The 12427-nt window shown below is 30.8% G+C and overlaps 2 protein-coding genes across 2 annotated transcripts; one reads left to right on the forward strand and one right to left on the reverse strand.

Annotated features, from left to right (window-relative positions):
• Positions 1 to 5007: 5007 nt before the first annotated feature.
• On the reverse strand, positions 5008 to 5650 carry LOC115890652. Its single transcript, XM_030910949.1, has one exon. The coding sequence runs from the start codon at positions 5636 to 5638 to the stop codon at positions 5240 to 5242; it is 399 nt and encodes a 132-aa protein (XP_030766809.1). The 5' UTR covers positions 5639 to 5650; the 3' UTR covers positions 5008 to 5239.
• A 4275-nt stretch (positions 5651 to 9925) lies between these two features.
• LOC115890679 lies at positions 9926 to 10608 on the forward strand. Its single transcript, XM_030910982.1, has 2 exons — positions 9926 to 10297; positions 10369 to 10608. The coding sequence occupies exons 1-2, from the start codon at positions 10091 to 10093 to the stop codon at positions 10606 to 10608; spliced, it is 447 nt and encodes a 148-aa protein (XP_030766842.1). The 5' UTR covers positions 9926 to 10090.
• The last annotated feature ends 1819 nt before the right edge of the window (positions 10609 to 12427 follow it).

The raw sequence follows: 12427 nt of genomic DNA on the forward strand, positions 1-12427 counted from the left end.
TGAACGCGGCGGTTTTCTGAAAGTTTTCTTATTACGGAACACGGTTCCTGAAAAATTCGGTTATAACTGTCACCAAACTAACCAGCGCGAGAAGGCTGGTTTTTCTGGTTTTGTTAGTCAATCAATGTCATTTATGTGACAGAAATCAAGCAAATATTGGAAGTTCGAGTGAAATTGTCATTTAATTTCTAAAATTTGTAATATTTTGTATTTACATCCAAAAGCAATGGAGGTAGGCAGTAAAGGTAAATAAATTGCATTAACTGAATAGAATGACTTTTTAGTACCATTTAAATTTATCATGCAGCCATTGTTTCTTAAAGTCAGAAACATTTAAAGAAAACATGAAAAACAAGACAAGTAATCGTGAATGTTTTGTAAGCTATAAAAATATAAATATTATAAATATTGATTAGATTTGTTTATTTATTATTGATCTGTTTTAATATTGGACCTGTAAATCTTCACTTGAGCTGTCTAACGAGTTTAACAGTTTATTAATAAAGTACTTTTCAATATTAAACTCCATTGAAAAGAAGAAGCAAACGTAAAAGCAGAGAATAGGTACATTAAAAATGCATAAAGGATAAATTTTATAATAGAGGTATTGAAATTTAGAAAACGTCAACATTTGACGTTTCCAGTATTTTACCAAACCGTTCCGTATCAAACCGATGTTTTTCAGAACCGCTCTTTACCGGTCTGGTTACCGGTCTGGTTCGCCTGGTTTTGCAACGGAATACAGCCTTAATTTGTACGAAATTGTACAAAACATAACAGAGACAAAGACAACATTATCATGGTTCTAGTATTTATAAGCAGCTTTATCCCAAATGTATTAACATACAGAAGTAAGAGTTTTTTTCGGGATTTCAAAAGGAGTTAGGTAAAATTGTGAACCTTAGTAATAAGAGTTATGACTTAACTTCAACACTGTATAATGTAACAGGCTGCTGTGTTTATTTTAGTAATTCTTATTTCAATTTAAGAGTGTCAGAGTTTTATAATTTATAATGTAAATAAGTATAAGTTTTATATTAATTGTATATATCATTTTATAAAATAAACTCTTTTATGATTTACATAGTTTCTTTTCTTTGCTTACAAATGAACTGTCACTAATGTCATAATATATTTCGCCGCTGAACTTATTATTATTAATTATTGGCATTTTGATGTCGTAAAAGGCCAATATCGACTTTGAAATTCAGCAGAGAAATAGCAGTGCCTTATGAGCATTCTAGAAATTAAAAGGCAGTGTTTTCTACAATCATGATGAGCACAAAAACGAAACTTGCAGTGTACCGAGTAATCCTAAAAACAACCTAACCAACCTAACCCTAGGTTCCGTACCGTCGGCACATAAATGCATTAAACTAGTTGCAACAGAGACACCTTAAACAAATGGTACCAACGTATCTCAAACTTATTGGTCCTTGAAAAAGATGTGAGAGGGCTGAGGTCATGACTACTAAATTCCGCTTAAGATGGGCTGGCCACGTATGCAGGATGCAAAAAAACCGCCTACCGAAATCTCTTCTTTACGGTGAGCTTGTAGACGGTAAGAGGAAACCGGGTGGACAACTCAAGAGGTACAAGGATATTTTCCATGAAAATTTAAAGGGGATAAGCATGCAGAATCAGGAAGGAAGTAGGAAGCAGCGCACAATAGAACGCAATGGAGAAGAATTGTAAACTCAGTTAATAAAGACAACCAAAAAGTAAAGAGGCAAAGTAATGAGATTTTTAATATCCGAAGTGCGGAAGAAAGATCACATCACGTATCGGACTTTTCGGTCACAGAAAAGCTCATGAAGGAAAACGCCTTCAATCAAAAAAAAAATTCTTCCTTCTTCTTCTGATCAAATACTCGTCAGCGAGTAATGGCAGTAGTAGTAGTATTCAGGGATGGATGGGGGGGGAAGTGGAAACCGGCCCGGGAATAACAGGCAACCGGCCCAAATCCACGAAAACAAAATGACCATAACGAAGAAACATATTTTATTTATTAATATATAAGTAAGGATGTTTTCGCTCTTTTGCTTCCGATTTTTAAAAAAAATTGAAATTGTGTCAGGCTCAGTTTTACAGGGTTCTACTGCTTTATTTCCATTATTGATAAGGTAATTTGATCTTGAATAGGCTACGATTTTGAGTCACGATTTTGAGAAACTTTAAGACTTCCTGATTTATTCAGTTCAGCTGGCCCAATCCTCTGTGAAATACATTATTTTTAGTTTTTCAGGTATATACTTTCTTACACATTGTAGAAAGAAGTTCTCTCTTTTCTGGTAGAGCAGCAGCCTCGTCGTGTATACGTGTTTTTAATTGAAAGAACCGCGGTCGCCATTAAAACTGCAGCATTTTTAGGTTATTATATTAGTTTTTATCACTTTTTTACTTTTCTACATTGGACATCTTGTAACTCAAACGAAAAAAACCTAGACCTAGGCAGTGTATATAAATGTGTTCTGAGGTAATGCTATGTTACAGTCCATAACAAGAATATTTGGATTTTCCAGACATATTAATATTTTATCATCAAATCTAGTTTAAACCTTATTAACTCTTCTCTTCTGTCTCAGTAATTTTTAGTAAATTAATTTTAGCAACATTTTAAACAACAGTTTAGACTTAGCTTTTAGTTCTCAAGCATAGAGATAGCCATCACAAGTTTTCTCTGTCAACCGCAGAGTTCGCGTCAAATTTGTCAATCTTTTTACAAAGGGGAGCTCGTGCCGCAGCTTTTTCAAAAAAATATGCACCGAGGCCCCCAGTTGTCAATCTATGTTACCGTATTCTTAGTATACACTTAGATCGAGACTATTTAAATTTACCTAATGCTATTCATTTTTTTTCTGCTGCCAGTCAGCCATATTTATTGGTTATTAATAAAAAAAATACTGGTAAAACTATACAGGGTGAGTCTTAAATAAGTGCAAATATTTTCAGGGGTGGTATATTTCGACCCCAGGAACGCGTTTATAAGGTTTTTTTGCAAAAAAAATGTTAAAAATCGAGCATTTTCTTTTAAATTTTCCTCTATCTTTTAGAAAACTTTTTAGAACTTCCTGTTCACCGCAAATTTTCCCACGGTATAGTTTCTTAACCTCTGATATTACGGCACGAAAAGAGATGCAAATACCGAAAAATTGAGGTGGCTCATTTTTTTAAAAAAATAAATCTTTTTTTTTAATTTTCAAACTTTGATAACTTGGTTGGACTTATTTGAAACACGGTAAAGAGAATATATTATTTTTCTTTTATTGAGATCTACCAGCCCTGAAAATATTTGCACTTATAAAGCCACCTTGTATTTATGGAGTCTCTACGAATCTTACGTCACTTTAGTTAGAAGATCAACCATTTAAATTTTGCTAATCCAATCTTTTTTTGAGCTCTGATCGGGACCGGCCGGCCCATCGGCCACTCTTTCCACCGGCTCACCGGGAATTTTCCCGTTTTCCCATATGGCCCATCCACCCCTGGTAGTATTAATCAGCTACACACAAGAAATACAGAAATACGCTCACAAAAAGTTCATTTTATTACTTTACAAAATAAACATAAGGCATATAGAAAAATATTAACAAATCCAAAATATAAATTCAATTTTTAAAGATCGTCAAATACAATTTTTGTCATAAACCCTAACACAATAAGGTTTTTTATTTTTTTTATTAAAGTCTTTAATTTGGAAGTTAGAAAAATAAAATTTACAAAAAATGTAACAGGTTAAAAAATTAATCAAACTAATAATTTAAGTGTAAAATTAATTCGAACTCTAGTGTGTAGTTGGTTTACTTATGAAGAATATACTACACATTTTCTTATATTGCCATTTTTTGACCGCAAATGGTAAAATCATAACTAAGAGCTTCTCGCCCGTCGAGTGAGATGCACCCTGTACAGGGTGGGTCAAATTCGACGCTTTTAAATGGAAACACCCTTTTCTATAGGAGATAGACGAAAACTAATATCAGTGTCTGGAGCTCAATTTTCATCAAAAACGTAATGGTGAAAACCGCACATCAATATCTGTTATCGTTTCGGAGTTACGGGGTGTTTTTCAAAAATGTGAATTTTTAACAAATCGCTGTAACTTTTTTGCTATGGAAAATTTTGTATTTCTATGAAAACATTTCCAAAGCACCTTTTTACGTAGAATTTAATGGTTTAAATATAATTTTTTTAAAATTAATAATTTAAGAGTTATCAACAGAAAAATTTATTTTTTATTTGGGACACCCTCTATGTTTTTAATTAACTAAAAAGAATTTAAAATTACCTTTCCAAAAATATAGCACACTTGATATTTTGTAATAATCCCCTTCTAAATACAGAATTTTTAAAAGTTCACCACTTTTAACTAGTAGGCTTTGGACTCCTTATTGATGATATGCCCTTAATGGAACTCGAAAACATATTTTTCCAGCAAGACGACGCACCGCCTCAAAACGCTGAAGTTATCAGAAAATTTTTGCAGCCAATTTCAAGAATAATTGAATAGATAACCAAGATCCCAGTCGTCGAGGCCGCCTGACTCAGTGCCCATGGATCTAATCCTATGGATATATTTGCGGAAGAATAAAGGTTCCTTATTCTTCCGTATAATCTAAACAAGATTTAGAAATACTTAGCAGTTATGAGAGGGTATCTTTCACCCCCACTGAGTTAATGAATTCCGCGAGAAATGTTCAGAAACTGCCCCGTCTGTCCATAACAGAAGACGGTCGATATGTCGAACACCAGTAGCAAAATCTCATGTCTTGGTTTCCTATTTATTTTTATTGTTATTAGATATAGTTTAGATATAGAATATATTTTAAGTTGTTATAAAATTCTGCATCTCTCATAGCAAATATTATTTTCGTTTTAATTGATGCTCACAGCTAGAATTTTTTTGCATTACAGCCGGTGCCGTTCAAAGCCTACTTATTTAAAGCGGGCGAATTTTTATATACTCTATATCTCTGTTTTTAGAGAGGTATTTTAGATAACAATCGATATTTAGAAATGTTTTGACACCCTTGAAATACTACCACCGAGCACGTCATTGTTGCAACTTGCAACTGCGTAATACGCCTGGCGGTGACCGCCTCATACTCTTTCAGATATTTAGCAATAAAATAAAGAAACCTGTTATTTCAAGCTGAAAAAACTTGAACACAAATAAAGAGCCAGACTACTATTTCTAAACGTTACGTTTAAATGTCTCAAATCGCAACATCAACACCAATCAAACATTGTTCGTGTCAACTTCATCATCATCCGCCTCAATTAAATTTAACGAAACCAGAATGCAATCGAGATTCCTGAAGCACAACTCAGCAGGATCGTCCACTCTGATCATCTTGCAATGTTCCAGAACGCCTAGGTCCTCCACTTTGTAGAATTCTGACAGGAAACTGAACAGGTTGTCGTAGAGCATCCTCCGGCCGTCTAGGGACAGGAAGCCTTGCTTCTTGTAGCTGCACTCGAGGTACTTCTTGTATTTGCGGTTGGTTTTGGGCAGGACCTGAGTTTTGAGGACCTCCTCGATGATGCGCTTGTCGATGTTGACCTCCTCGATGCACTTGAGTGCGATCAGGTTGAGCTGTTCTTCGGAGGGGTGTTGGAAAGCTGGTGGTGGTGCCATCTAATAACAAAGAATAATATACAGGGTTGTTCACCACATACGACACGGAGTATTGTAGCTAAACGATGAGATTTTTACAAATTGTAAGTCTTGGGTTCGATGAAGGACTATTATAGGTACATTTTAAAAATAATTTTACAAGATACAGAGTGTCCCAAATAAGTAAAAAATATCAAAGTTGTATTTTTTTAAAGGGAACACCCTGTATATTATTGCATTTTTAGTTTCTACGATTAAAATAAAGGTAAATTTGATTAAGGTTTATTATACTTAAACCTTACCGTTTTTGAAATATTTTCAATTTTGTGAAATTGCAGTAAAAATTTTAAGGCTTCATTTCTCCAAGGGTACCAAAGTTTTTAATACTAAATATTTACTGAAGTTTATTTATTGATCAGTTATTGTGTTGCAATAATAAAATAATACTACCTTATACAGAGTGTCTAAAAATTTATTTTAAATAATTATTAGCTTCAAACGGCAATAACTTGTTTAATTTAAATGGAACACCCTGTATATTTTACGAGAATCAGATGCACAATTTAATTGTCTATCAAATTATATTATACTATTTTTACCTATCTCTTTAAGTTTCCGTAGAAAATGCATTTTCTTGTAATTTAGAATTTATTTATCAATATACCCATGGAATATTGACATTTTAGATTATTTTTAAAGATGTACCAAATTTTTAAAGAGTACAGATACTAATATTGTGGATATAATTCGTTTATTTCATTAAAAAATAAAAAAAAACTGTTTAAATATTTGTTAAAAAGGACCAATTAATATGATTCCAGTATTCAAACTACATTTTGAGTGCAGTCAAACTGACTGCATTGATTAATAATAATTGTTCCAAATACTAAAAAAACTGAATTTTGTATGGGTATTAGACAGTGTGATAAAAAGTAACACCTTAAAAATGATATGTCATTTTTTAATAAATGGTTATTTATAACAACAGAGACTTTAATTTTGATAACTTATTATTATATTGATTTCTGACTCAAATCCACATTTATTTAGAATAATTTATTAACGAATACAATTAAGTATGTAATTAATTAGTATACGGGCGGAAATAATGGTGCTATATTTAATTAATGGTATACTCTTTTATAAAGATTCAAATAGTTTTCTTTTTGCATACAACATTATTGTTTTTAGCAAAACGATAATGTTACTAGAATGTCAATATATGATATAGTATATGAAGTGTGTATTCCATGAGTGTTTATTCCATGAATGTCAATAATAAAATGTCAATATTCCATGGGTATATTGATGAATGAGGTCTAAATTATAAGAAAATGCATTTTCTATGAAAACTTGACGGGATAGGTAAAAATGGTATAGTACAATTTGATAGACAATTAAATTGTGCATCTGATTCTCCTAAAATATACAGGGCGTTCCATTTAAATTAAACAAGTTATTGGCGTTTAAAGCTATAAATTATTTAAAATAAATTTTTAGATACTCTGTATAAGGTAGTATTATTTTTATTATTGCAACACAATAACTGATCAATAAATAAACTTCAGTAAATATTTAGTATTAAAAACTTTGATACCCTTGGAGAAATGAAGCCTTAAAATTTTTACTGCAATTTCACAAAATTGAAAATATTTCAAAAACGGTAAGGTTTAAGTGTAATAACCCTTAATCAAATTTACCTTTATTTTAATCGTAGAAACTAAAAATGTAATAATATACAGGGTGTTTCATTTAAAAAAATACAACTTTGATATTTTTTACTTATTTGGGACACTCTGTATCTTGTAAATTATTTTTAAATTGTACCTCTAATAGTCCTTCATCGAACCCAAAACTTGAAATTTGTAAAAATGTAATCGTTTAGCTACAATACTCCGTGTCGTATGTGGTGAACAACCCTGTATGCAGTGACTAGCGGAGAGTTGCAATTTTAAATGGGAATCTACTAAAGAATGAAATCGAAAGAAATGATTTTTTGGATTGTTTGGTAATATTATTCTAATGGATGTAATATTAATTAAAAGTTGTTTATCAACAAACTCGATGAGCGTCTTCGTCAAAGGTCAAGATACAATATGAACGCACAAAAAAATATTTAGCGATGTACAGGGTGGCGCCTCTTATACGACGCGGAGGCTCCAAGGAGACCGAAACCGACAGTTTGTATTGATATGTAATTTTGTGTTGGGTGTAAGTTAATTCAGAGCACTTTTTGAAAATATAGAGAGTTCTACAGGGTGTCCCCAAAAATAGTTATACATCAAAGTTGTGTTTTTTGTAATTGAATACTATATATATCATTTTATTTTTGGATTCTAGGAGAGAAATAAAGGTGAGTTTTATTAGAGAAGTATATTACTAAAATGTAAAGTTTTTGACTTATTCAACATTTTCTAAAATTGAAGAACAATTTTTAAATTTCAATAAAAGCTACCTAAATTATAATTTACCTGGTATAGCCTAATATGTAGTTAAAATAACTATTGTATTTTTTTAAATTGAATTAAAACTTGATGCATAAAGTTATACAGGTTGAATGTTCCAGTTAAAACAAAAAAAAATCTCAGAAATTTGCCGAAAATGAAAACTTATCATAAATCAAAAAGCATTGATATGATTTTATTAGTTGGTGACAGTGTACTAATTAATAGAATACTTAAATGCTCCTGATTTTATCTAGTCTGGTTTTTTTTATTGGGATATGTTAAAGACAGTGTTTACAAACTCAAACAACTATTGTCGACAACATAACATGAGAGAAATGATTGTGGCTGTTTTTGAGGTTTCGAATTCTGTGATAATTAAAATATGTTTCAAACGTGTATTTTTTTATTACTGTGTTTTAGTCTACGTCCCTTTATTTTTGGCTAATAAAAACCGAAAGGTATATCACAGCCACCTAGATTTTTTTTCAAATAATAAAAATCTACTGACGCAAAATCATAAAAATTTAGGTTTTATGTATTTAGGTAGGTAGGGAACCTTAATAATATTTTGAAGATATATGAATTCTCCATTGAACACCGGAGTAATATACTGGGTGTTCTATTTAAAACAAAGGAGTAACTTGTTTTTAAAAGTGACTAATGTTCAGTATTAGTTTTGTCTCACCCTGCATAACCTTTCGGGTCAAATTTTAATTTAGTTTAACATGTGATGGTTATTGTAAGTAAATATGAGACAATACAGGGTAAATTACAATTTAGATAGCTGTTATTGAAATTTAAAATTTATTCTTCATTTTCACAAAATGTGAAAAACACGTCAGCTACATTTTTAGCTACATATGCTTCTTTAATGAAACTCGCCTTAGTTTTTTTCCTAGAATCCGAAAATCAATTAATATATAGGGTGTTCCATTACAAAAAAAAAACAAAACTTTGATGTGTAACTTTTTTGGAGACACTCTGTATAACTCTATATATTTTTATATAATGCTTTTTATAGAATTAACCTACATATGCTCCCAAAATGTCATTTGGATATAAACCACTGTTCTCCTTGGAGCCTCCGCGTCGTATGAGTGGCGCCACCCTGTATATTATAATTTGAAATAGTTATTATTGTTTATTTTAAAATTCCATTTCCGAGAAACAGTATAAAAATATTAATGAGTGTAGTAAAATGACGACGTTAATATACATATCAATAAATTATTTAATAGGTATTGTTTATTTGAAAAAATCACTTCTACTTATTAGTAGAGTTAAGACAAATATATAATTATTATATCTATACATTACTAAAAAGACGACGTTAATAGCAAAATATCTAATATATATAGGTATTGTTTATTTTAAATAATAACTTCTACGATAATTGTTTTGAGTAGTTTATTAACTTTTTTATTTTGATTTTTAGAATTTTCATAAATTATACTTCCTATCACTTTTAGAATAATTATACATATATTCAATTTTTCGTATACTCACTATTTAAACCCGTGTATTTCTAGTTATCTACGATATTCCCCGATGGTGGCAGCACCGGCGGAGAATGCACAAAGCTTATACAGGGTGTCCCAGAAATAAGTACAAGTATTTTAAGGGGTGGTAGATTTCGATAAAAGAAACATATTTTAGCTTTATCGTTTTTCAAGTACAAAATAACGGAGTTATTTTACTTTGAAAATTTAAAAAAAAAATATTTTTTGCTAAAATTTTGAAAACTACCTACCACGGGGGTGTCAGGCAACAGTCAAATTTAAACGTGCCAGGATAAACGACAAAGAAAGCAACATCTGCCAGGCGTTGGCTTTCTTTGTCACTCACTCTTAAACCACTCAAATAACAGCTTTAAATGTCTTGATCTATCTATCAGCCGCCAAAGTTTAGCGACATTAGACGTTGTTGTGGTTTGGACAGGTGAACATAAAGAAAAAGGGAGAATATTCTTTTATAAGCCTAATAAATAAAATCACTAATGAAAGGGACAAACTTTTAATCCCAGAACATGTTTTTATCACCAACAATTTCCAATCCCCAAGAGTACCTAGAAGAAGCACTTGTGTTCTTGAAAAAGTACCGTTGGATATACACCACAAAGAATACAAGGATACTTTGCGATCGTGTTTTAGACAATATTCCCAATGAATGGATTGCTTATTTTGCTACTGCTAATCACCAAAATATCCTAGACATTTTATCTAGAGGAACTAATGTGAGTTTCAGTATAATTTCAAAACACAAAATATTACAAGGATTTTTTATTACTATTTTCTGTATTTTTAGGATAGTTTAAGAATGTTTTTTGATGATCTGCATCAACTAAAACTTAATAGCGAAGAGTTTAATAAAACTGAGCCGCCTGTATTTAGATACATAGGAATTAGCGATAAGAAAATGCATGAAATATTTTTGTTAGCTCCTGTAGTAGATGAATTGTGCAGAAAGACGAATTGTGATTTGGTTGTTGACATCGGATCAGGCTCGGTGAGTTTATTTTTTAGATATAGATTTATTTTAGATTAAACAATTTGGAGCGATCAATAATAATTGAAATATACTCACCGGCACGAAAAACGGACACTTTTTAAGTTTTTTTTTCAAAGTTTAATATCGTCGGTGAAATGTGATAAACTGTTAACTCCATTATTTCTAATTTTACAGGAGAGCAAAAAAACGGTACAAAAAAATATGTACAGTGTGTCTCCTTTTGGTTGAAATCATAGGGTATCTCCGTTATTAGTGAAGATAGAAGGGTGTGGTTTGCACAAACCTGTCCCACTTTTTCGTGAAACGGAAAATGCTGCAAACAAAATTTTCATAGCCCTCTTAGTTTCTGAGCTACAGGGTCTTTTCGAAAATGTTGCAATTTGGGGCACCCCCTGTATCTCTGTTATTGTTAAAGGTATCGAGAAGGCGAAAACTGCTTATTGTAGAACTTTTTACGCAGAATACAGTGGCGTAGTCTGTTTTACTACGAAAAAAATATTTTTGAAAATATGAACTAAAGTTATGTTTTTTCAAATGAAACACCCTGTATATTTATAAATCATATGATCTGTCTTGCTATGAGCTTCTCAAAAATATATATCACTCTATATTTATTTTCACTATTTACTGCAATATTTAAAATATATCATTTTCTTATTAGTAGGTCGTGATAAATAACAAAAAATCAAACTGATAATTACTAAAATAGTCATACACATATTAAAATTTATTTCGGATTGATATATTTTGCTTTTGAAATAACTGTTACCACTGAACCTGTGAATATATTTTTCTTTTTTTTTTATAACGGAATGGGTTTGCAAATATCTAAAAGTTTGAATTATTAAAGCATTTTTCAGGTGTTCAACATTGTTGTAGTGCCCACGATATATTTCGTATTTCAAAAATCCGCAAAATCAGAAATCGAGAACGGAAAAATCCGGGAATCGAGGAGGCTATAAATATGTGTTCATTGGTTCCAATTCATTGATTTGAAAAATAATAATTTAACAGTATTCTAATATTTTCATGAGTTATGTTCCCCATCTTGTTGAAAGTATATTTCACGTAAATTAGCTAAAGGAATATCTAAAATTTCCGATACGATAGATTATTCGTACGTATACACATATTCCAAGATTTACAAATAGCGGTAGGGAGTTAAGTTTCCCTAATATATAAAGAATTTATTAGCGGCTCCCAAAATAAAATAAGAGACAGATTCAAATTCAAATTCAAATTCAAAAATCTTTATTTCTAGAGTGGTACATAGTTTTACAAATTATAATAAAATATAAATAGTAGTAACCTAGTTACCTAATCAGTAATATAATTTATACAAGTACGTGAATTCATAATAGATATCAATATAAATATTTTACAAAATAGCCTTTGCTGTAATTTGTTTAGAAAATTTACACCATCGGAATTTGACACCTACCAATATTTTAATTGTAGGTCAAAGTGTAAATAATGTGTTTATAGAATGTGGCCATTTATTTAAAAAGATGTGGTGTATTGATTTTACCTGTTTTTTTTAATTTTGTTCTAAATAACTTATTACCATTTAATATTTTTGATATTTTAACCTCACTATTACTACCATTATGCATATTACATTTTAAATAAATATTGAGACACCTAGGTTTCTATGTAAAACCCAGTGTCCATTGCTTAGCTTTTCCTTAGACTATAAAAATTAATATATTTGCAATTGTCTTACATCTAAGTAAAGATTTGGTTAATTAAACTTAATAACCACAAAATGAATCTAGCTATAATTTACTTAATAACTAGGATAAAAATAGCGTAAATAAAGGAAAGGTAAATACGTAATCCGAACGAAGTACAACAA

The sequence above is a fragment of the Sitophilus oryzae genome, unplaced genomic scaffold (genome assembly GCF_002938485.1).
Source record: "Sitophilus oryzae breed Bouriz unplaced genomic scaffold, Soryzae_2.0 scaffold_907_pilon_pilon, whole genome shotgun sequence".
NCBI lineage: Eukaryota > Metazoa > Arthropoda > Insecta > Coleoptera > Curculionidae > Sitophilus > Sitophilus oryzae.